The 25430-nt window shown below is 38.9% G+C and overlaps 3 protein-coding genes across 6 annotated transcripts in view; 1 reads left to right on the forward strand and 2 right to left on the reverse strand.

The window, feature by feature from the left end:
• Positions 1-1677: 1677 nt before the first annotated feature.
• Positions 1678-7304, reverse strand: dnph1 (2'-deoxynucleoside 5'-phosphate N-hydrolase 1). Of its 3 annotated transcripts, none has more exons than NM_001163199.1 (4): positions 7082-7304; positions 4651-4716; positions 4282-4392; positions 1678-1944 (listed from the first exon to the last, which is right to left on the reverse strand). In NM_001163199.1, exons 1-4 carry the CDS (start codon positions 7215-7217, stop codon positions 1826-1828), a joined length of 432 nt encoding a protein of 143 aa, NP_001156671.1. In that variant the 5' UTR covers positions 7218-7304; the 3' UTR covers positions 1678-1825. The 3 variants fall into 3 exon arrangements, with proteins under 3 accessions (NP_001156671.1, XP_073775739.1, XP_073775740.1); XM_073919638.1 differs by lacking the exon at positions 7082-7304 and adding an exon at positions 6146-6984 and having other exon boundaries at positions 1679-1944; positions 4651-5261; XM_073919639.1 differs by lacking the exon at positions 7082-7304 and adding an exon at positions 6132-6936 and having other exon boundaries at positions 1679-1944; positions 4651-5992.
• A 1211-nt stretch (positions 7305-8515) lies between these two features.
• mea1 (male-enhanced antigen 1) lies at positions 8516-16036 on the forward strand. Of its 2 annotated transcripts, none has more exons than NM_001431065.1 (4): positions 8516-8600; positions 9788-10079; positions 11600-11708; positions 14603-16036. In NM_001431065.1, exons 2-4 carry the CDS (start codon positions 9795-9797, stop codon positions 14764-14766), a joined length of 558 nt encoding a protein of 185 aa, NP_001417994.1. In that variant the 5' UTR covers positions 8516-8600; positions 9788-9794; the 3' UTR covers positions 14767-16036. The 2 variants fall into 2 exon arrangements, with proteins under 2 accessions (NP_001417994.1, XP_073775594.1); XM_073919493.1 differs by lacking the exon at positions 14603-16036 and adding an exon at positions 12444-12661 and having other exon boundaries at positions 8520-8600; positions 11600-11813.
• Positions 15918-25430, reverse strand: part of ppp2r5d (protein phosphatase 2, regulatory subunit B', delta) — a 64865-nt gene continuing 55352 nt past the window's right edge. The window contains 5 exon segments of the mRNA NM_213318.1: positions 15918-18225; positions 21739-21849; positions 22811-22852; positions 24528-24600; positions 25029-25130. Coding sequence (NP_998483.1) covers positions 18088-18225; positions 21739-21849; positions 22811-22852; positions 24528-24600; positions 25029-25130 — 466 coding nt within the window. The 3' untranslated portion in view covers positions 15918-18087.

Here is a 25430-nt window from a genome sequence, read left to right on the forward strand (position 1 = left end):
ATATTATAATTTAATACATTTAATAATACAATAATACTTTAATAAAAAACAATTAAAATATTTTACATTAAATTTTTTTAGCAATATATTTTAAATATTGTGTAAAAACAAGCAGGCTCTAGTTATATCCATACACTTATTTTACAACATAAACTTACTTTAAAATAAAAGAAAATGAACAAATGTTTTATAATAAACTAAATATATGCACAGCAATCTGTCCAGGTCAGTGTCCTCAGCAGTAAATGCATGGAGAACCTTTAAACAAATGTTATTGTAAGGGAAATAATTAAACCATTATGATAAATAAAGTTACATTTAAATTAAAATGTAAAGTTAAATTTCCTTTTCAAATAAAAAGTTTAAAGTTTTATTGAGATGATTGTCGGTGATTGGGTTTTGGCCAGATTTGGAAGCAATACATGAATAAAGCAAAATGAAGATGTGTTTAAAAAAAAGATTAAAGACCTACAACACAATATTTACATTTTATAAATATAATATAATATAAAATACATTAACTTGTAACGGTGGAAGATATTTTTTTGTATTTAAAGGGCACCTATTATGCAAAATCTACTTTTGGAAGCTGTTTGTACAGAAATGCGTATAGGTATATCCTCTACCTGACAAAAGATCCCAGTTGTAAGAGCAACACATAATAACTTGACTTCTAGTTCTAGTCATTTGGAAAAGTGTCAGAAGGTGGATTATTCTGATGGATCATCTGTTGAGCTGCATCCCGATCATCACAAATACTGCAGAAGACCTACTGGAACCCTTATGGACCCAAAATTCTCACAGAAATCTGTCAAGTTTGGAAAAACCATGGTTTGGGGTTACATTTAGTATGGGGGCGTGCGAGAGATCTGCAGAGTGGATGATCAACATCAACAGCCTGAGTTATCAAGACATTTGTGCTGCCCATTACATTACAAACCACAGGAGAGGGACAATTCTCCTGCAGGATAGCGCTCCTGCTCATACTTCAGCCACCACATTAAATCTCCTGAAAGCGAAGAAGGTCAAGGCGCTCCAGGAATGGCCAGCCCAGCTACCAGAGGTGAACATTATTGAGCATGTCTGGGGTAAGATGGAGGAGGAGGCATTGAAGATGAATCCAAAGAATCTTGATGAGCTCTGGGAGTCCTGCAAGAACGCTTTCTTTGCCATTCCAGATGACTTTATTAATCAGTGATTTGAGTCATTGCAGAGATGTATGGATGCAGTCCTCCAAGCTCATGATGGAGTCAGACACAATATTCATTCTGTTTCCACTGCAGCATGACTTTATATTCTATACTGGACATTATTTCTGTTAAGTGACAAGACTTTTGTCTAAGCAAAGTCAGACCTTACTGTCCTAATGAAATGATTATTAATTAATTAAATGGTGAGTGCCGGTTAATTTTCAAAGTGCACAGATTTATCATTTGCACTGGTACTGCACATATAAAATGAGAAGCACATTTTGATTTCATTACGACTTCATGGGCTTTCATGAACTGATGCATTAATCTCATGAGAGTAGCTGCACAAAGCTATAATAACCCAGAGCAGTGGCCCTCAATGCTGTTTATGGTAGCCGCCAATAGTTTGATAGTTATGTACCACAGTAATTTCATTGACTAATATACAGGGATTTGTAAGTCATTTGTGACTCAAAGCAACGTCAGTGTGTTGTTAACAAAACCAGATTTATTCAAGAGCAAGTAACAATACACTGTGTATGCTTAATATGCATTTTCACTACAAATGCTTACCAAAGCAGTCCTGTTGATTTGAATAAGAGCAGCACATAGGATTTGTTATGATCAGCTGCTCATCAGTTCTTAGTGAGAGTCTCAAAATATTCCTCCAAGATGTTCTCCACTTCGTCCTCTTTGTAGTCTTGTACTTGGAAGAGTGGTTTGGCTGACGCTCCTCTGATCATGGCGGAGAGCACTGGAGGGAGAGAGATGAAAAAACAGTGATCAGGATATCTATTCAATCTTAGTAAGCCTGGTCAGCAACTGCATGGGTGACCACAGGGGAAAGGTTGGTTGCTGTTGGAAGGGGTGTTAGTGAGGCCAGTAGAGGGCGCTCAACCTGTGGTTTGTGTGAGTCCTAATGCCCCAGTATAGTGAAAGGAATACTATACTGTCTTTCAGGCGAGATGTTAAACCGTCTTCTAGTAAAAGAGTAGGGGTTCAACCCCAGTGTCCTGGACAAGTTCTAAAAAGGTTGGACAGCCTGTTATGTTACTAGTCATGCACAAGGTGTCAGTTCACAGCGAGGTTTGCAAGTTGACAAAACTGAAGTTGATATGATGATGATCTTATTTTGACTAAGTATGGCTATAGAAGCAGAAAGGATGGATGATGAGACCGGGAGGTATGACTTCATAACATTAATTCTCAGCCTTGAGTCAAGTCTATGAACAGATAATTCTATAAAACCTGTATATTTTTTATTTTATAGAATTTAATATAAATGTGATTGTTTTTCAGTTACATTTAGGATTGATTTCTGCTATTTATTTATAATATTATGAATAAATAACAGACTCCAGTGGCTGGAGTCGCTATATATCAGCAACTCCAGCCACCCAAGCTATAGACTTTTCTCTCTGCTACCCTCAGGCAGACGGTTCCGCAGCATCTGGTCACGCACCAGCCAACTGAAGGAAAGCTTCTTCCCTCAGACTATCAGGCTGATGAACACTTAACACACCACACACAAACAGACTTTTCCATACAACTCACTGCACACCACCAATATGTAGCAAGCACTGCACTTTAACCAATCCATACTTTAAACAATACTGCCTACAACTATGTGGACACCTATTCATTGTACATATCGCTGTCAATTTTACATGGTGCTGTTTTTTTTGGGAGTATGCTGTTGTATTTTGCACTGTCATTTTATTTGCACTATCTGTATTTTGTACTGTCTGGTAGAGATCTGGGCGGGACTAAATTTTGAATCCCGCTCTGCCCGCTCCCGCCAGGTTTTAGCCCGAACCCGACCGCTCCCATGTATATTCAGCATTTGTTGTCCCGCTGCCTGCCCCGCCCCATCCTGCTAAAGAGCAGGGGAAGAACAAAATCGAAATCCACCCAGCTATACAGAGTCCAGAAAGCCTATAACAAGCTGTCTGTATAAACACACACACACACACGCACGCATGCATGCACACACGCGCGCACACACCTGCAACGAACAAACAAGCTAAACACAGCATCACGCTGTTTCAGTCACACACTTAAGCCGCCTTTCCACTGCACACGACATTTAAACACGACTGTCGAATACGCCCCCTTGTGACAGCCGCACAGTATTTTCAGTGTTAGTGCACTGTGGGAGAGAAACTGATTGACACGGTGTCCAAAACAACTTTATTCTCTGTGCGTTTACATGGTTTAATGAATGAATGAATGAATACTAGAAACTCATAGAACGCTAAAATATTGGAGGGAATGTAGAGACAACATTAAAATATATTTTTTTATTACTTTCTTACTTACACTTATGAACAGAAAAGTTTTTTTTTTTAATATAGACTTTTTAGATTTAAAAAAAGAACCAAATAAACTCCCATTTCTCATCTCGCGCGCACGGATCTGCTTGGACAAAACTGGAATACATCATATCCGGTCGGCAGGTCGCATACGGTCTAGTCGCAGGAGTTCAAATATTTCAACTTATCTGCAGCTCAATTCGGATCCGAATTTTCCGCATACGGAGATGAATGAAACTCCACGCAGCTCCCGGACTCCTCTCCATTGGAAATGAATGACTTCCAGTCTGTCGCTTCTCGTGTGCAGTGAAAAGGCGGCTATAACGTTACATACGCGTGATCGCTCGCTCGGGAGTCGGGAGCGATATTGCTAGACGACCCGCTCCCATCCCAAATTAAACCTCTTACCGACCGCTCCCGCGCTTTATTTGGAAATTTATTCCCACGCCGCAGAAATCTGGTCGGGGGAATGGGGTGGTTTGCCCAGGATACCATTCAAGTTAGCACCGCCACTGCCCATCATGGCCTCCCAATCATCCCCATCCACCGAATTGGCTCTATCACTGTCTCTCCACTCCACTATAGCTGGTATGTGGTGAGCGCACTGGCCCTGTTGTCCTGTGGCTGCCGTCGCATCATCCAAGTGGATGCTGCACACTGGTGGTGGTGTGGAGAGACCCCTCATGATTGAGAAGCGCTTTGGGTGTACCACCATACACAAAAAAATGCGCTATATAAATACACATTACACAACATATTAAGCCTGTCAAGAGCAATACCTTTTCCAGAAAAAGGTCTGAAGAGACAGAGGATCCTCTTGTTCATTGCCACAGCTCGGCCCAGTTCATAACCAACACCTAAAGATGGCTGCGTCACTTCTGCTACTATCACTGATAAGAGAGACAGGAAACAGCACTGGTTATTCAGTGTAAAGGCCCGTTCACACCAAGCACAATAAGTATAATGATCACAATCAAGTGGGCCCCGTCAGTAATCCCTGCAGGGGGACCACTGTGTGTACTGTACTGTATATTGTTGAAATGACAATAAAGCCAACTTGAAATTTAAACACCATATTTCATTGAATCCAAATTTTATTTAGAATCACATTAATAATGTTAAAATTGGGAATATTTCATCTCTCCTACCGTCAGACATCGTCAGCCACTGCACATCCCGATCATGAATGGCTTTATCTCCATCTTTATCTTCACCTGCACCATGGACACACTATTAGTGCTGCCTGCAATCATCTGTTAAAGGTGCAGTATGCAGGATAGACACCTAATGGTTGAACTAGGTATTGCAGTCCAAATTCAAAATATATAGATCATCCGACCCCTCCTCCTCAAACGTGGGTTGCCAGATTGACCACACAAACAGATAAGAGTTAGTGCCTGAAGATCGAGTCTGATGCCGCCTTTCCACTGCACACTACATTTGGACACGACTGTTGGAATACGCCCCCTTGTGGCAGTCGCACAGAATTTTCAGCTTTGTCGCGCACTATCGGAGAGCTGTTCTCGCAGTGTCCGAAATAAAGAAGTACAAAAGCAAGAGCCTTTATTTTTCGGTGGTTTAATGAATGAATGAATACTAGAAACTCATAGACTGCTAGAAATTTTGACAGGAATTTGGAGAAAACATTAAAATATAATATTTTTATTACAAATTTATGAATATAAATGTTTTTTAATATACTTTTCTGCGTCAAAAAATAAAGAAAAAAAATTCTATTTCTCATCTCGTGCGCATGGACCTGCTTGGACAACACTGGAATACATCACATCCGGTCGGCCCGTCGCATACGGTCTAGTCGCAAGAGTTCAAATATTTCAACTGATCCACAGCTCAATTCGTATCCGAATTTTCCGCATACGGAGATGATCAGAACTCCACGCAGCTCCCGGACTCCTCTCCATTGGAAATGAAATACTTCCGGTCTGTCGCTTGTCGTGTGCAGTGGAAAGGAGGTTTTACACAAACTGCCCGACTAATGTTTACATTTGTAGTATTTAAATAGTTTGCTAAATAAAAAACACCTTGTAAGGATTTTTTATTTGAATGATTTCCAAGGTAGCTACTGTCCTCCGGTGGACGCTTCCATTAAGGCACCATAAAGGCTCGTACACACCGGGACGCTTTTCGTTTGCGTTTATCGTCAACGTTTTTCGAGACATTTTTCTGGATTCAAACCCAATCAATTTTCACTGACGTCGAGCAGAAGAGTAGGCAAAATCACTCCTTGACGTTAGATGGCGCTGCGCAACTCTAAGCTTCTGACACCCGCTTGTAACATAGTAGACAGAAAGTTGACTGGTGATTTGAACAAGCATGGATAATTCCAGTAGCAGCTCCATGTTTATATCGCCTCAGGGTATCTTCTTCAATGTGCACTCGCATTGACAGTTTTGCAGTTGGCAGTAACTTTAACAACAAGCGTGTCAGTTTTCTCTCTTCTTCTTCTATGTTACATGCGGGTTTCAGAAGCTTAGAGTTGTGCAGCGCCATCTAATGTCAAGGAGTGATTTTGCATACTATTCTGCTCGACGTCAGTGAAAAAAATCGCTTGCGTTTGAATCTGTAAAAATGTCGCGAAAAACGCTGACGATAAACTCAAACAAAAAGCATCCTGATGTGTACGAGCCTTAACTTCAGCAGCTCCGTACATGAGATCAAAAGAGGCAATCTGGTGGAGAAGGTTTTAACGCAGCGCGTCAAAACAAAACAAAAAAACAAGCATGAGTCGTTTCTTTAAAAATTACGTTTTTGCTCCTACCATTTTGTGTGTTGGTGTGCACGATCACATTACTACCAGTGTTGCCAACTTAGCGACTTTGTTGCTAGATTTTGCGACTTTTCAGACCCCCCTGGCAACAAATTTTTCAAAAAGTGACTAGCGACAAATCTAGCGACTTTTCTAGCGATGTACTGCATCCAAACAGCAATAAATTTAGTTCAATTTGCATGCATACATAAAGCGTAGTGCAAATATAAATATCCTTTATTAACCAAAGGCTGTTTTAGAAACAGTAGAATATGATGACGTCAGTAATATGCAAATTAACGTATGACGTAATCTAGCGACTTTTAGTGCAGAGCTTAGCGCCTTTTTGTCGAAAATAGTTGGCAACAGTGATTGCCGCCCTTTATTTAGTCACAAGGCGTTAAACGTCGATGGAAAATGCGAGCAAAAAGTGTTCCGGTGTGCGCAGGGTTTTAACGAATGAAATGAAAAATGCTGGCTGTTTCCAAAACAATTACCCCCCCAAAAATAGAATGGAAGTGTTACTTTTGTTAGTCATGTTAGTAAATGACTAACATTGTTTTTCCTATAAACAGGTATGTTTACTTGGCATGTTTCTTAAATATCTTCAACCATTAAAACCTATTATGGTATTTTTATGGTTTGGAAGAGTCGAAAACTCACATACAGCACCTTTAACATTACAATTAACATGTTTTAAATTGTTATAGGATTCAAAATTTTAAAAAGAAGTTGAAAAAAGTGACAAAGAGAAAGACCTAGAACACGTTGCGCAATGATTTCAGAAAATGAAAGTGAGTAAAATGATTTACCCTTGTCAGACAGGCTGTCATAACTCACATGCTCGGTTAAAACATTGCCATACTGCTGCAACTTCTTCACTATTGTCTGATAAATAACCACGTCCTGTCGCCCTCCCCGAATGCTTCCGCAAAAGTATATGTTCATAATTTGCAGGAGTCCTCGTCTTTCTTCTGTGATACAAGCGTGCTTTTCTCAGCAGCACAGCATTCACGGGAAGTTCAGATAAACTGCAGGTCATTTCCCGCGCAAACACGCATATGTACACAGACACACGAAGAAAAGCGCCACCGTGCGGCCGCTTGTATATTACAACACTTCATGACGTTAGAATTTATTAAAAAATAATTACTCCTCTTCGTAAATCTCTTTAACTAGAGAAGGAAAAAAACATAAAAAGAAAACATAATTAAAATGTATTGTTTATTTTAGGTTATTTATGTCTTAGTTTGTCAAATGTACAAAAATATACACAGAAAAAGGGAAAATAACACAAAACGACTGTTTAAATGTAGAAAAAATTAAACAAATGACGGCTACATAACAACAATTGCTTCATTCAACATTACATTCATTTATTTGTTCGTTCATTAGCTCACTGTAAGAATCACATCAATCACAACAACAATAATACGCCACGTGCACATAGAAATAAAGCTATATTAAATTAAAATACATTTATTATGCAGTTATTTTTCTATTTCCTGAGAAAGCTTTTATAATCATTGCTAGTTACTTATTCATATATGCCCTCTATTACTATACAATATATAGACGGAATATTAACTATTTAATAAAAAAAATCACCTAAAAGATGTATTCATGACTTATTTTACTGCAGAACAAAGTGCATACAGTATATAACCTGTTTTAACACATTTTATTCTGTTTTTAATTATTTCTATTGTTTGTTTTTTATTAAACTTGTCTTTTTTATGCTTGTTTATGTAAAGCACTTTGAATTGCCACTGTGTATGAAATGTGCTATATAATTAAACTTGCCTTGTCTTGCCTTACAGTAATAAAGCTTTCTGATATCATGAATATAAAAATATAATTTTTTTTAAAGTAACACTTTACATTGACAGTACATGAATGATGCAATAATGTAAACTAAACATTACTTTATTATGAACTAATGATGAGTTAATGAATGTGCTACTCATGAACTAACTTTAACTACAACCTGAGTTCATGTGTGAATAATGACTACCTTAATTACAAGTACATGCTTGTTTGGTAATTAATGCATCAGTTTGTGCCTAATTAAACCATCATAAACTCATGATATGTTAATGCATAATTATATGCATTATATATTGCACATTCACATGAGGTAGTCACAATTTTAAACAAACTGTCAAAAAGCATAAAAAAATCGAGTATTTTAATTTACGCAAGATACGTCGCTTGGCGTGTTGACGTTTCGTGACGCAATCACTGCGCAACACCGGAAACAAATAGATTCTTCTCGGATACAGATGCATCAGCTGAAAACAAACGAATAAAAGAGCTCGAAAGAATCAAGAGGTAAGAGGAAACAGCCAGAGATTATCTTATAGTTTGCTTTTAATTGTATTCGTAATGCTAAAAAGACGCATTCGTGTGTCAAAACCCTGAAATGATATGAAATGTGTTTAGGCTAGCATGATGTTATAGCATAAGCATACCTTAACAGGTTGATGTTAAATTGCACATGCACACTTTTTCCTAACACCTCAGTGTTTTAACATCTACCAGTACATTTCCTAAAATATTAATTTAATATAATTGTTAAAACTAAAACGTTTAATGCGCGAAAACATCAGAGCAACCAACATTTCTGTCAAACGTTACTGTAATTAACGCTAACTACTGCAGAGTCCACAGATAAAGTGTATAACAGCGCATTAAGTCTTTTCTCCTTCATAGAAGTCTATTGAAAATAGCTTCAAGTTGGTTTTATATTCGCTTATTCAGACTTTTTCCTTTCAGAAAAGTATTTTTTTGCTAAATCTAAATATGGTAATCATATTAACGTTAGCAGCCAATGACTATCAACTACAATATGGACTACAGAATGTTACGTTTACACACAACCACAAATTACATGTAAACACATCAGCTTTTCACAGCGTAATGCTCACTACTCATATGAACTTTTGAAAGGGCTACTTTTTACTCATACTTTGAGTAATATTTACAACATCTACTTTTACTCAACTCTCACTACATTTTTAGGCAAGTAATGGTACTTTTACTTATGATTTTTCAGTACTCTTTCCACCACTGCTGGTTGTTGAGTTAACTCGAGCCACATTAAAGTGAGAGTTCACTCAAAAATGAAACTTGACTCATTGTTTACTCTTCCTCAAGTGGCTCTCCAACCTTTAAGACTCTCTATTTTCTCTTAACCACAGAAGAAGTTACTTTGAAAACTGTTAGAAACCTGTAACCAGACTTCCATAGTAGGAAAAACAAATACTAAGTCAATGGCCACAGGTTTTCAGCATTTTTCTAAATATCTTCTTTTATGTTCAACAGAAGAAACTCATGAAACTACTATATAAGAATCATTACTAATAGCCATTCTTTATAGATCACTGGATGTTATACACTTTGTGAATTAGCGGCTAGTTTTTTGATAATAATTACAAGCTTTGAAAGTTTGGTCGATGTTAAGCACATTAAACTACGATAAGAATTTTCTTATGTCTCAATATTGTGTCTGTTCGCAGCCCTTGAATGGAAGTGGCGAGGGCCCGAGAAATGGGTCCCGAGAGAATCTTACCGAACTCCGAGGAGGATGTGGTGCAGGACCGGCCTTTAGACGCTGCCGTGCCGGAGGAGTGGAGCGGAGAGGACATGGAGGAGGAGGAGGATGAAGGAGGTGCTGGAGATCAGGACAGCGCTGGATATTATTATCAGCCTCTGAATCAAGACCCAGACGGGGTGAACGGCTCGCACACAGAGCCAGCCGATGAGGGCACCACTGCAGAACAGCTGCAGGACGTCCAGGAGAGAATAGAGGTATTACTGCTGATCTGTGGAAGCAGAATTCATCTTGAAATGTCAGATGCAATATATTAAGAGTATTTAAATGAGCAAGACGTGCAGAATAAATATTTCAGTCATGTCATTTACACTTGCTATTTCCAAACACAGTTTGGTAAAGCACCTGTTATTTTTAATGCTACACAAATTGCATAATTAAATGAAAAATGTAATGGCAAATTGAATTACTGTGCGCAAGCAGAAATGGTAGCAATTGAAAATGTATATTTTAAAAACATCTTAATCATGAGTGTCATTGCAACCAATATACATTTAACTCACCGTCTTTTTGCCATCCCATTGGCTCTGAATGCATTTTAAAATATACATCGAAATAAAGATACACAATGAAAACATTCCAGATCCAACGGTGTAATGATGAACATTCGATCCTACTCCTTCTAAACTATAATTTTGATACCATTTCTTCTAGTATGCTACATTTTTCTTTTTAATTTTGCAACTTAAGCATTAAAATTAACTATAAACTCACCGGCCACTTTATTAGGTACACCTGTCAAACTGCTCATTAATGCACATTTCTAATCAGCCAATCACAGGGCAGCAACTCAATGCATTTATGCAAGTAGACATGCTCAAGATGATCTGCTGCAGTTCAAACCGAGCATCAGAATGGGGAAGAAAGGTGATTTAAGTGACTTTGAATGTGGCATGGTTGTTGGTGCCAGACGGGCTGCTCGGAGTATTTCAGAAACTGCTGATCTACCTTTGGCTCAGAATGCATTTCGAAATGTATTGATTTTGGCTGCAAAAGTTCCATGGTGTAAAGCTGCGGCCACACTTGACTTTTCTCCCCATAGACTTCCTTTCATACACACGCGAATGCGTCAGACCGGAAATACAGGGTCATGCGTCAAGTTTCGCAGTTCGCTGAGGTGCAAAGTTCAAGCTTGGTGAACTCTGATTTGCGAAATCGCATCACTTGACTGCGTGAGACCAATCAAGGATCAAAACATGACCTCTCTGGACAGAAATTTAAAACATGGAGCAATCATTCGCTTTTTTTTAAGGTCTAATCATCTTGTTTAATCCCGCCTCTTGTCGCAGCGACGTACAACAGAATTTTACACACAAACTCTAGTGTGACCACAGCTTAATGATGAAAATGCAACCTTCTAACCCTAAACTAATTTGCTACCATTTCTGCTTGTACGTCACACATATTAGTTCAGTTAGGCAATACATTTTAAATTAAATTGCGCGACTTATAAAGCATTAAAGCTTGTTATTTACATTTTTAAACTGTGGTTGGAAATAGCAAAAGTACATTTATACAATAAAATTTTTATTTTGCATCAAACCTTGCGCATAAGTCACAGAGAATCACATTTGAATAAATGAATACATTGCTATTACAATGTATTACATAAACTTACAAATATAAAATACATTTTGATAGTCATTTACTAATGATATTATCGGTGTGGACTAGAGTGCACACTAATAGTAAACCTGATGTTGTCAACATTTGTCAGGCCATGGGTCTGTTCCTGCCCCATCCTCCTCCTCCTGACAGCGATGAAGAAGAGGATCCTGAAGGAGCTGCTGCTCGCAGGAGTCACGCGTCCATTCCCATGGATGAAGGTAAGAAGACGGCTGGCTTTCATAATCCATCATGTCATTTGTTTCATCAACTGTCTGTGTGTGTGTTGGTTTAAGTCACAAGTGTCAAACTCAAGCTCCTGGAGGGCTTTAGCTCTGCACAGTTTAGTTCCAACTCTAATTAAACACACCTGATCAAACTAATTAAGTCTTCCAGGCTTGTTTGCAACCTAAGCTGCGTCTCAAATGGCACACTATACACTATGCTCTATGCACTTACACACTCAACAGTATAGTACATGTATGTATTGTCGTCCCAAATTGAGCACTAACGTTTTTTTACTAACGGAAATTCAAACCGTTTGCCTAATCCGTGAAATAAATGACCAAACTATCAAATAATATCTGCCGTGACTATTGCTGCATTCACCATCGGGAGGTGCTATAATCACTCTGGTAGGAGAATTTTGCTTTCACCATCCAAAATAAAATTGTCCAACATGTCCTGCCGATAGCTCCGCCCCTTCCAGTACGTGAGCAAACCTGCGGTGGTTGAGTGCGTGAAGTGTCCATCATTACACACTTTTTAGCGGCTGAATGAGTGCAACATCCGAGTAATTAAAGTGCACTTATTATTTTTAGAGTTTTCAAGGTGAACGCACTACTACTTCCACTATTTATACTACAAAATGGTGTAGAATAGTGCATAAGTATGCGATTTGGGACGCAGCTCTACAGTTAATTGTGTTGAAGCAGGGTTGGAAATAAACTGTGCAGGGCTGCTGCCCTCCAGGAACTGACTTTGACAGCCCTGGTCTACGTTCATTACCACTATGTGCATCTATATATGGGTAGTTGACAAATAGGCAGTAAAAAAATAGCTTTTTTTTGTAAAACACCATTATTAAAAGTTATAATTGTGTAGTTTGAAGTATTAAGTTTGAGAAAATACTAATAATTAGTTAATAACTAATAATATCTTATGATGTGACAGCAAAAAAAAGAGAAGCACCTCTTTTTAATATGCAAATAGGATGAGTGTGATTTATCTTCAGTAGCTATGTTTGCATCCTCAGATGCGATTTAATTTTATGCGCAATTGAAATTGCATAAAAGACATGCGAATAAAGCAGCGTTTACATCCTAATAGTCAAAGGGAACAAAATCATCACTTCCTGATTAACAGGCATCAAATATCGAAAGTAAAAACTGGATTTATTGCGGTATGAGAAGCTGCGTCAATCTTTTCCTTATTTAATGAATGCATCAGAAGACAAATGCCGACACGCAATGAATGAGTGGTGGAGTTTAAAGGTGCAAGACACAAAGCACAGACGCGTTTGACGATTCTGGAGGTCTTCATTATTATAACAACACTAATACTGAACGGTTATTGCATTTTAGAATGACCAAACCAACATTTCCATTGTTTTAGTGTGCTCGGCTTGCTGGTTTTACTATTCACACCCATTTTTGTCATCACATGATCTCTAATAACAAAATCACATGTCCTTTTTTTAATGCGCATACTGGAATTTGTTCAGTAAAAGTGTTTCCATCATAGTTTACGCGCATCTTTTCTTATCGAATAAAGTTTATCCAACTCAGTTATGCGCAGAAGTTTTGAAAATGTGCATAAAAACATGTGCATCTTGATGTTTTCATTAATGCGCATCTTCAAAATGAGAATAAAAATAGGTGAATAGTACCATAGCTATTGTAGGACACCTGTCTTCATAGACAAGCAATCTAAACTTTTTATTTCTTTAACGCCCCATTCACACGGGGCTTCAGCGTCAGCGCTTGACTGAAGGCGTGTCTGAAGATGGGGCTGAAGCGATCGTCATAGAAGCGTCAGCCAATGAAATTCAGTCAGCAATAGGCCACTGTCTAGCTGGTGTATTTGCATACAGAGATCTGATTGGCTGACGCTTCCGTCAGCACTTGAAAAGTTGAGCTAGTCCCAACTTCTGCAGCAAGCAACGCCTTTAAATCAGCGCCGACGGATCCACAATGCAGTTTGGGAACACCTGACGAATGGGAAGCATTGATGCTGACGCCCCGTGTGAATGGGGCGTAAAACTTGTCAGATTTTTTAAATAAATGGGGTGTAAATTATTAAATGCGACTGTAAAGCAACTAAAATATTTTAAATAGTAACCTCATAACCTTCCTGTAAAAATGGGGGAGGGGATGCTAATATTGTCCGATGTTGAAAATCAATAATGTTTTGCCTACAACGCTGTAATCATAACTGATTTAAACATCAGAAATTGTAATGTATACTTCTAGAGTACGAAAAATAAAGCCTTAGGTTAATCTTATATAAACAGGGAACTGTTATGCCCCTTTTTACAAGACGTAAAATAAGTCTCTTATGTCCCGAGAGTGTGTATGTGAAGTTTCAGCTTAAGGTACCACACAGATAATGTGTTTTATCTTGTTAAGACTAACCCTTTTTATCTTTAATCCTAAGTGTGCTGTTTTAGTCACATTAAATTCAAATGAGCTTGTGCTCTTTTTTTTTTTTTAAGAGGGTGGTGCTACAAATGCCTGTGTGTCAGCATAGTGGCAGAAAACAAGACTAATGTCCTATGCTAATGAGAAGGAGATTGTAATTAGTGGGTGGGGTATCCTCCCTCGGATGACACGTACAAGGGGAGAATGTCAAAGTGTTTCTAACTGTTATCATCAAGTGTTATTATTATAAATAAACTAATAAATTTTTACCATTAGAAGCTATTTATTTTATTTTTATATTTACAGACTGTCGCCACACAACTTTTTAACGTCCTTATAAAAGTGTTTTTTGCATAATAGCTCCAACGAAAACTTTAAGAAATATTCATAGTTTAGCATCAACATGGATCCTAAAAAAAGACTAACAACCAGTTCACCTAAAGCGCACTAATATGTTGTGTTTCTTCTGTTCACAGATCACGTTGAACTGGTCAAGAGGACCATGGCGGCTATCAATTTGCCGACACTGGGAATCCCAGCCTGGGCCCGGGAAATCTCTGACGACCAATGGAAGGACATGGTGCAGCAGACGCTTCAGTCCAGACAGAGCTCTGCAGGCCTGAGACTGGAACACAATTAAAACATGAGCCCGATGTGCTCGTCTCAAACCCATCAAAAAGGCACATTTATACAAACTGCGTGTGGATGAAAAGACATGGAAATATTAAAGCATAGGTCTTGAACTGGATTCCTGGAGGGCCGCTGCTCTGCATAGTTTTGCTCCAACCATAATTAAACACAGCTGTTGTAACTAATGAAGGTGTTCAAGATTACTGATTAAGCAGGTGTGAGTTGGAGATGGTTGGTGCAAAACTATGCAGAGCTGCGGCCCTTCAGGAATTGAGTTTGAGACCACTGTCTTAAAGGAGCACACCACTGTTTTGGAAACATTTCCCCAAGAGCAGGGGTGCCCAAACTCAGTCCTGGAGGGCCGGTGTCCTGCATATTTTAGTTCCAACCCCAATTAAACACACCTGAAGCAGCTAATCAAGCTCTTTGTAGGTATACTAAAACGTTCCAGGCAGGTGTGTTAAAGGAAGTTGGAGCTAAACTATGCAGGAAACCAGCCCTCCAGGACCAAGTTTGGACACCCCTGCTCAAGAGTTAAGATATTAACTCCATCAAGCTGATCTCTGGATGTGGCGGGAGCCCTTTTAGCTTAGCATAGATCATTGAATCGGATTAGACCGTTAGCATCTTGCTCAAATTAATATGAAAAGTTCAAATAATTATCCACATTAAAGCATGAATCTTATGTAGTAACATTACAAGTCAAGCTTTAAATGGGAAAATGATCAAAGCTCATTTTTGAGAGATGTGCTAATGGTCTAATCCGATTCAATGAATTATGCTAAGCTAAGCTAAAAGTAAATGGATTTAAAAATGGTAAAACTTGACTGTTTAACTTTTGGGGAGCTGTAAAATGAGGCCAAAAAAGTTGAGTGTTTCTTTAATAGTCAAGCTTTTAATCGTTTTGAACCATTGATTGGGTAAGAAATGTCTGGAAAACACCCTTGACGTATTTCAGCCTCGTCCCAAACAGTTTTGTTAATTATTCGGTGTATGTTTTTTTTTTGTGGGGGTAAAGTGAAGCTAGGTAAGGTTAAAGTGTTTTGCTTTTAAATTAACATCGCATCCCAGTTATGTTATATAAGATTCCTATTGTGCAATAAGTGACTTCCCCCTCATGCATTTCACACAGCTTGAGCAAAGCAAACCTCCCATCACGTCTTTTTGTGTTTCTCTCTTTATTTTTGTTCTGTACATACATGAACATCTGTACAAAATATGACTTTCATACTATGTAATGCTCAACCTAATTAAAGTACAACATATGTACATATGACCTGGAAAGCAGCTTAAGATTAGTGTCGGACTGGGGAGGGGAAGGAGGGCTGGGAAGAGGAAAGGGAAGGTGTGGAGAGACCCATACTTTCTTCATTTCCCTCGGGTTTCTTGAGCTGAACACTGGCCCCCGTCCACCTGTCGAGCTGCATCGAGGAAGGAAGCATGCGGCGTTCAAGAGTGAAGTTGCCTCCGATTGTTTCTGGAATGTTTTGGTCTATTTAGAGGCAGCTAGGTTGGCAATTCATGCTCTTGACTGCACGGACAAGCCGTTCCCGTACGCTGAAAGGCTTCGGTGACACTGCAACACTTCAAACAGCTAGTGATTTACAGACTTCGCCTCTGCACCGCGTACTATATGCTGTAATAATAGCGCGAGTCGAATTGTACGCACAGGTTTTAGCAGCAGGACGTCACCCAAAATTGAAAATAGTCTTCGGTTAATCACAACAAACCAATTTGAGTATCTTCAAAAGGAGATATTTTGAAAAATGCTGAAAACATTAGTCTTCCACAGTGCTTGTTTCTCCTACTATGGAAGTCAATGGTTACAGGTTTTCAACATTCTTCAAAATATCTACTTCTGTGTTCAAGAGATGTAAGAAACTATCCAAAATGTTCATTTTTGGGTGAGCTATTCCTTTCAGCTGCTTGCTGGACAGTAGTAAAGTGTTGTGTTGTGAGTGAATGAATGTTCCCCCGCTATTGGAATGATCGAATACAACAGAGAGGGGACATCATGCATCAATGAAGTCATACAAGCTAACAGAATTAAAGAAATGATGATGGTGATGGACAGGAAGAGGGAATACTGAAGGGCAAGGGTGCAATCATAAGCAATATACATGACAATATACAGTACGCACAAGTATTTGCAATGGCAATTGCAGGCTGTCGATTTTCCATATACTATGTATGCCTGGACAGGTAAGCGATTATCTTCTTTATTTATTTATTTTTTTTTCTTTCTTTAAGAATATAGTCCTATTAGGAGGATTGTATAGCGCTTGATCTTACATCATTCTAATTCCTGAACACAAACAAAAGGCGTAGGCGCTTTTTAAAGTGAAAAACGAAACTAAACATCGAAATAAGACGTACAATCTTGGACAGCACAGTAGTTCACGATCTTGAACGTTTTCCTTTTTAAAAGCATAACAAGAGTTTGATTTCATTCTAGCTTTGACGCATTACAGAAGACAAACATGAAGGTGGAGATTTGATTAACGGCATCCTAAAATGACGAATAAAACAGCGATGCATACAAATGTAAGTGCAGTGAGGGCCTACAGGCCAGTGGTGCATGTGTTTAGCGCACATTCAGTAAACTACCTTATACAGCATTCCCATCAGGTGCTCTGCTGGTGGTTGAAGATGAAGATCTCGTGGGGATTGCGTTCACACTGCTCCCTGCGCTGTTTGACATTCATCAACACAATCGTTAGGAAACCAGCAATAGGATTAAGCCAAACTTCAGCCTCGGCTAATCTGTGAAACAACATTAAACATTTACATCCCTAGGCCACTACAACAGTCGATCTCAAACTCCATAGTCTAACTCATGAAGGTGTACGTTTGTACGACATGAAGAATCACTCCCCTACTGCGAGCCACACAGAAGCCTAAAACTCCAGCATGGCGTCAGCGGATCTCAAGTAGCATGATTGGTTTGGTGTGCGCTGCGAACACACATCAGAGGACAGATTCACAGAGGCAGGCGAACAAGCAGCGGTGGAAATGAAGACGGGAACATGCGGAGACGGTGGACTAAATAAATAAAGGTGGAGTATGGAGAAAAACAAAGCGACTACAGCAGGAGCGAACTCGGATTATTTGTAACCCACACTACTGTGGAAGAATCAGCAGCTATGGAGGGTGTGTGTGTTTGTGGGAGCTCTCCACTGCTCCGTGTACATCTGCAGACAGGCTCTCCGACAGCGAGGGAGGAAGAGAGTATGGACAGAGGAACAGAGGTGGTGGGTTACAGCAGGCGACAATTCCGGACCAGGACGAGAGGGACAGTTTAGGCGTGGAGGAGGGTGGCGGGGCGCCCCCGTCAGAGCGCCTCCTGGTTGGCCGTCAGGTACTCTTCTGCTCGCTTGTGCGCCTCCAGAGCTTTTATAGTATACACATCCTGCGGCAGCTCAGACTTTCGCCTCATCAACACCTTGTCTTTCTTGATTTCTTTCATTCCCTGAAAAACAACAATAAAAAACATTACGGAGATTGAGCATGCGTATGATAGGACTAACGGCGCTATAAATAAACGGCATAACTAACCACGATACTTTCAGTAACGAGTACTCAAATGAGTTACTGTTTCACGTTATAACATCGTTACCAATAATAAAATGCTCGTTACTATAATCAAAAACACCGAAGCGGTTTTTATTTGAGCAGCGTCTTTCTCAGCCATAGGATCTCTCTTTCTTTGGGGTCTGTGTGTGTTTGGGGCTGGGGCGGTACACATAACCAACCGGTGATGATGATTGGGGTGTCAATGAACGTAGTGTAACTGCGAGCGTGATGATTGGCTTAGAGTGCTTTCACACCTGCCTTATTTAGTTTGATTGAATCGCACTAGAGTTCGTTTCCCCTTTTGGTATGGTTCGTTTGGGCAGGTGAGAATGCAGCAATCGTACTCGAGTGCGCACCAAAAGAGGACCAAATAAGCGTACCGAAACCTGCTTGAAGAGGTGGTCTCGGTACGCTTTCAAATGAACCCTGGAGTGGTTCGTTTGTGGTGATAATATGATTCGTACTAAAACAGGTCCAACCGCAAAAAGTACTGCGCGTTTTGGACTAATTCAGCTGCCGTAGGCAGATGCGCTGAGCATTATGGGATATGGAGGAAAAATATTTGTTGACCGCGCTTTACCAACAGTGAGAGGGGAAAACATTACCTGATGGATCGTTGGTTATATTTACGCAAGATAAACATGTTGCAGTTTAGCTAAATTAATTCACGCCTCCTGAAGTGACGAGCGATGCATTAAACACTGTTTTCCAGCCGTGGCCACGCTTCATTTTCGTAATTTATAGTTTGTCTAAAGCAGAGATACAATCAGCCAGCGCAGTCGTCCCTCCAGAGTAAAAGGTTTTGTTTACCTGCGGGAGTTCACTGGCATTTTCCCGCACGTGAATTCTGACCAATCAATAAGCAGTTTAGGAAATATGTTCAACAACATCTGGCCAATGAGAGATGTGGATTTTGTCAGATAACTGCATTTTGTTTCAACTGGTTCGGACCAAAGCCAGCAGTGTGGTGTGAAAACGACCCAAAGACGGCAGAAAATGCAACAATGTATCATTTATTGCGCTTGGTCCGGACCTAATGAAGCGAACTACAGATGTGAAGGCACCCTTAGATAGAGTACATTTCCACCGTTTGCCAATCAGAGGCAGAGTAGTGCGGGTGTTCACACAAGCGTGCACACACACATTCAGTGGCGCACACATACCAACAATTAGGGATGGGTACTAAACCCCGGTACTTTACATTGTAAATTATTAAAAAGAAAAAAAACGAAGTATCCATAAGCTCTGACGTTAACAGTTCTGCTATTGGAGAATTATTGCTGAATAAACATAACTCATAGTTGCATAATTTAACTGACCAACCTTGTCTGCGCAGTTAGCAACCTCACATGAGAAATGCTCATGTTACGGGCGAGAGCGTCAAGTATAAAAGCCTTCACAGTTTTCGCGCACTCAGCAGAGGCTCGCGCTAAGCGCACACACACTTAGCTCGCAACACAGCCTCGCGCACACAGCTCGTAAGCTTGCAGAGTGAACCTAAGGGGTTGTATTTCCTGAGAGGACAGCGACTGATCGTTGCAACAAACGCAACAAGTTGTTTGCTTGTATAAGCGGAAACGCAAGCAATCTGGCTAACTGAGAGTATCTTTCAAAAGTGCATTAACTGCAGAAAGACACATGAAAAGTTCTTGACTGCCTAGCAACTAACGGTAATGTTCCATCATCCACATCGTTATGCCAGCGTCAATCACCTAAATTTGTATAATATTAATAGTTAGATAAACGCACACAGGTTACAATGAAAACAGTATTTTTTTCCACAGTAGCCTAAATAAATCCTAAACATTGAAAATGCTTTTACATCAGCTGTATTTACAAATATAGCATATGAATAGCCTAATAATAAACTATGCTTACGAATGCTGTGTTCACACCAGATGCGGAAGAAGTGCCAAGTGCAAGTGATTTACATGTTAAGTCAATGCAAGCTCGCGAATAGACATCATGCGACGTGATCCGCGTGAATGGAGCGGTGCGAATGGCGCGATACGCATGACTGTTGCGGCGGGAATGAGCGTTTGATGCACTTAATGCGCGTTCGGCTTGAGTTCGAAAATCTGAACTTCAACAGACATTCGTGCCGCGTTTACCAATCAGGAGCTTGCTCTTGTGGGGGCGTGATTATCACGCTCCACCTGTTGTTGGTGTCCCGGGGGAAATCCTCCTGCACACACTGACAAAAGTTCATCAAACTGGGCTCGGCTCAGTCAGAAGCACCGCTGAAAGCCTCCGTCATCCAGGCTAAATTTCTGGAGGAGTTTATGAGCTCTCAGAGCTGGGTGCACCTCTGAAAGGATCTAGTGGACTCACACACTGCTCCAAATGAATCGGTGATGTTTTTCGGTCTTCATAAAGCACACAAACACTGTTATTTTATCAATAAATTCCATGTTAGCCGTTTAGCAACGAAGCTAGAGTCACCGGGCTGACAGAAGCCCTGCCCATGACACGAATTCGGGTCTGTTGTGAAGGGGATTTGATGCGTGAATGAAGAGAGTAAACTCAAATGTTCATGCGGCAATTTACGCATGAATAGCGGGATTTATCTGCACGTTCCGCGTTTGGTGTGAACACAGCATATGAAAGCTTATTTTTACATTGCAAGATGCTTGAGAGCTGTATTAAAACACAGTTAACTCCCAAAACACTGTTACCTCATTTATATAAATACATTAATAAAGTCGGCGCAATAGCCTAGTGGTTAGTGCATCAACATATGGTGCAGTAGCATGTCACGGCATCCTGAGTTCGAATCCCGGCTCGAGGACATTTGCCTACCCAACCCCCAACATCCTCCCAACGACTCCCACACGCACACCCCCTCCCCCATCTATCTCTCTCTCTACCCAACTTTGCTTACTGTCTAAATACTGTCCTATTTAAACTGTCCTAATAAAGGCCAACAATCAATCTTAACAAAATGAAACTAAAATATCGCATTTAACTGCATTATGCAACTCAAAGAGGGTATTTTCATCTGTAGGCAGCACAAAAAACCAAGAAAGATCCTGACTTCTGCCAGAAAAGTTTTCTGAGGAGTCAGTATTCAGATATTCATCGAATAATCAAATCTAAAATAATACTGCATATACTGATGACCATGATAAACAACTAGTGCGCTGTGTATTTTAGAAAATCCTCAAACTTCAGTTATAAAACTAAATACCGCCATGCCTCAGACTAAAAGGCTCCAGTCATGGGACAAAACGACATTGTGCCTCAGACTAAAAGGCTTCAACTCTCAGGAAAAACAATGTCTGGTGTCAGCTCTGGTACAAATAAAAAAAGCTGCTTTCTCTAAAGTTGTGAAAACTGCACAAAACTAGCTTGTCAATGCATGCAAATCCACTGTTTGGCATCTGAAGCTCCTGTGAAGATCACATCTTACCTGCGAGGCTTCAGACTCCACAGTCTTCTTCAGCAGCTGGATGTCCTCCACTGTCGGGGTTTCAGTCTCCATCGAGTATATCGGCATCCCTCCTTCATTGTACATCATATACTGCAGACGCACAAACATGCATACAGATGAAGTCAGCATTATTAGCCACCCCTGTATATTTTTTTTCCCCAATTTCTGTGAAGATTTTTTCAGCACTCTCTAATCATTATATTTTTAATAACTCATTTCTAATGGCTGATTTATCTTTGCCATGATTACAGTACATAATATTTCACTAGAAATTCAAGATGCTAATATTCAGCTTAAAGTGACATTTAAAGGCTTGACTAGGGTAATTAGGAAAGTTATTGTATAACGATGGTTTGTTAGGTGTACAATCAAAAAAATTTATAAAAATACTCTAGGGACCTAATAATATTGACCTTATATTATTGAACTCATATTCTAAAACCAAACCTTGAGAAGACTATTGTTGCACCCCTAATATGTAGTAAAAAATGTTAAGATGTATAATGTTAGTTATAATATATATATATATATATATATATATATATATATATATATATATATATATATATATATATTAAATATAAATATAAATATATATATATATATTTATATATTTACATGTATATATAATATATATATATATATATATATATATATATATATATATATATATATATATATATATATATATATATATAAATATATATATATTTATATATATATATATATATATATATTTATATATTTACAGGTATATATAATATATATATATATATATATATATATATATATATATATATATATATATATTTACATGTGTATATATATATATATATATATATATATATATATATATATATATATATATATATATATATATATATATTTATATACACTATGTTTATTAAACCCCAGTTTTTAAATTAATCATAGATTTGGTTCATATCTCCCACACTACACCTCAACAGAATCTTTTAGGAAAGAGATAAGTAACCCAAAGGTTAGACTGAAGGCACATGAACTATTATGTTCACATTAATAAATGACTTACCTCCTCCTGAGCCAGACCAGGCCGCAGCTGAACCTTTGTACTCTGTAAAACATAAATAAATCTCAAAGTTATAGTTGACAAACACATTCACAGGATCCCTCATCACACACTGATTAAACAGCCGGTTGATTGTGTGTTTGCCCTCAGAGCACACCAGTGACTCGAGAGACGAGTTGTGAAAATTACACTCGTCAGGAGTAGTCTAGAGTTAATTAATGCTAATTACAATATGTAAAAAAAAAAAGAAAACAAGTCCTCCACATGCTAATCAACATTTAAGGGAACACTTTGAGAATAAAGGTAAATATAACTATATATTTATTCCCTATAGTCCCTTTATTAATCAGGGCTTGCCACAGTGGAATGAACCGCCAACCTATCCAGCATATGTTTTATGCAGTGGATGCACTTTCCGCTGCAACCCTTTGTAAATATAACTATTCGGGGTGTCAAAAATAATTGTTTCTTTGGTGCACCGTGATGCAGATGCAGACAATTTGGTATCGGTTCAGTAATAATGATAACCAGTTATTATGTACTGACGTCTTATATGCACTATGTCACCGTAGCTTACTATGGCGAGGGAGGCGAGCGCGAGTATTTACAACGCTCGAACTACTTAAAAACAACGCAGAAACTGCACAATTTCACTGTGTGTGTTTGCTGGACAGTCTTTCACTCTCTCTCTCTCACTGAGGCCCATTTGACCTGCTGGTGTGACTTTTCCTGTCCTCTAGGCTGTTACGCCCCATTCACACGGGGCTTCAGCATCAATGCTTGACTGAAGGCGTGTCTGAAGATGGGGCTGAAACGATCGTCATAGCAGCGTTAGCCAATGAAATTCAGTCAGCAATAGGCCACTGCCCAGCTGGTGTATTTGCATACAGCGATCTGATTGGCTGACGCTCCCGTCAGCGCTTGAAAAGTTGAGCTAGTCCCAACTTCTGCAGCGAGCAACGCCTCTGAAGCAGCGCTGACGGATCCACAATGTTTGGCCACACCTGACGTCACCCATTCAAAGTGAACGGGGCGTAACAGTGATACTTCTGGATACAGACACGAGCGCGTGTCTGCAGAGTTTACTGTGTCTATCATGGATGAGCTGCGATCGCTGCTGCCGTTTATCAGTGTCACTCATCTGTGAATAGCGCCAGCGTGTAAGAGCCAATCCCAGCCCTTTTTGTTGAGCACAAGACCAGAAATAACTTGCTAGGCAAGGCTCAGAAAGCGAGCGGGATTTTTATATTTGTTTATTTGCTATAAATGCTTGTGCTGTTTAAAAGGTACAGTTTATCTATTTGACTGTTTGTATTAAAGGACAAAATTGTATTACAAATAGTATATAAATATATTTATTTTAAAACAATAATTGCTGTGCTGTGAAGAACATATATAACTATGGAAAGCATCGTCAACGCACCAAGAAATCGAATTGAACCGAATCGATCGCATGATAATTGTAACCAAACCGTGAGACCAGTGTAGGTTCACACCTCTACTTACTATACCATTAGCAATATCTAAGCTTCTTAATTATTCAGATATATACATTTTGTCAAATAATACATTTGACTTCTAATACTTTTTGGATGGCCTCAGTCACATTGTGTATATATTTCATTTTAAAATAATTTTATTAAATCATTTCTCCAATAATTTACATCACAGAAATCATTTTAATAAAATAAAAAAGTACAGCATAGCAGAAAGTGTTTACCTGAGGGTTCTGTTTTGCTAGCGCTTCAATTTTATGCCACATTTCTTCCCGTTCCTTAACTTTGTACTTCTCTCTAGGGAAAAATAGGAAAACAGTACTGAGATTATTAGGATTTGTCAGAAAAAAAACAAACATTATTTGAGTACATTTAGCTGCCAAAAGCTAAGTCAAACAACCAACTGTTGCGTTCAGTTTGGCCACAATTTTTGGTTTTTGTTTCGATGTAGGATCATAGTTTTAGTCAACTAAAATAAACTATATTATTTTCATTAGCTAAATTAACACTGCTGTTTATAGACCTGATATTTGACCAGTTACCAGACCTCAAAACCAGGAGTACCGTCTATCTATACATCATCTCAGGACGCGTCTGAATCAAACATGATGCCTAAACTGTACTTTCACTTTGTTGATACAGTAAATGAAAACTGCTTCTCGAAAATATATACAAATGGTGTCCCTTCTCCTTTTCCCTCCTCATATTCTCCATTTCTGACTTACTTCTGCTTCTCGGCCTTGTATTGCTGAGTGCAGTCATCAAACAGTTTCTGGTTCATTTCCATAAAGAGCTTTAGAGCGTTGTAGATAAGCCCGTGGATTGTCCTGCAGGAAGAAACAGCATTATTACTACACACATTTGAACATGTTTTTTCTTATCATAAGAAAAATAATTCGCTTTTGAAGATGATAAGTGGCTATCGACCACAAAACCAAGAGATATATATATACACACAACACCAGAAAGCAGAATAAATAAGCTCTTCATTGATGTACAGTGGGGAAAATACTTATTAAACACATCATGTTTTTTTCTGGGAATATTTCTAAAGGAGCTTTTGACGTGGAATTAAACCAGATTTTGGTAAAAACCCAAACATCTGAAAAATTAGCTCTGTGTAATAA

Source organism: Danio rerio, chromosome 13 (assembly GCF_049306965.1).
Source record: "Danio rerio strain Tuebingen ecotype United States chromosome 13, GRCz12tu, whole genome shotgun sequence".
In the NCBI taxonomy this organism is placed as follows: Eukaryota; Metazoa; Chordata; class Actinopteri; order Cypriniformes; family Danionidae; genus Danio; species Danio rerio.

Bases quoted from the DNA above. Each gene is read 5' to 3' on its own strand.
- mea1 (NM_001431065.1), top strand. From the start codon at position 9,795: ATGGAAGTGGCGAGGGCCCGAGAAATGGGTCCCGAGAGAATCTTACCG. The intron at 10,080-11,599 runs GTATTACTGCTG...AACATTTGTCAG, and splicing joins ACGTCCAGGAGAGAATAGAG to GCCATGGGTCTGTTCCTGCC. The intron at 11,709-14,602 runs GTAAGAAGACGG...TTCTGTTCACAG, and splicing joins GTCCATTCCCATGGATGAAG to ATCACGTTGAACTGGTCAAG.
- dnph1 (NM_001163199.1), bottom strand. From the start codon at position 7,217: ATGAACATATACTTTTGCGGAAGCATTCGGGGAGGGCGACAGGACGTG. The intron at 4,393-4,650 runs GTAGGAGAGATG...CTCTCTTATCAG, and splicing joins GTGGCTGACGATGTCTGACG to TGATAGTAGCAGAAGTGACG. The intron at 1,945-4,281 runs GTATTGCTCTTG...CTCTCCCTCCAG, and splicing joins CAGACCTTTTTCTGGAAAAG to TGCTCTCCGCCATGATCAGA.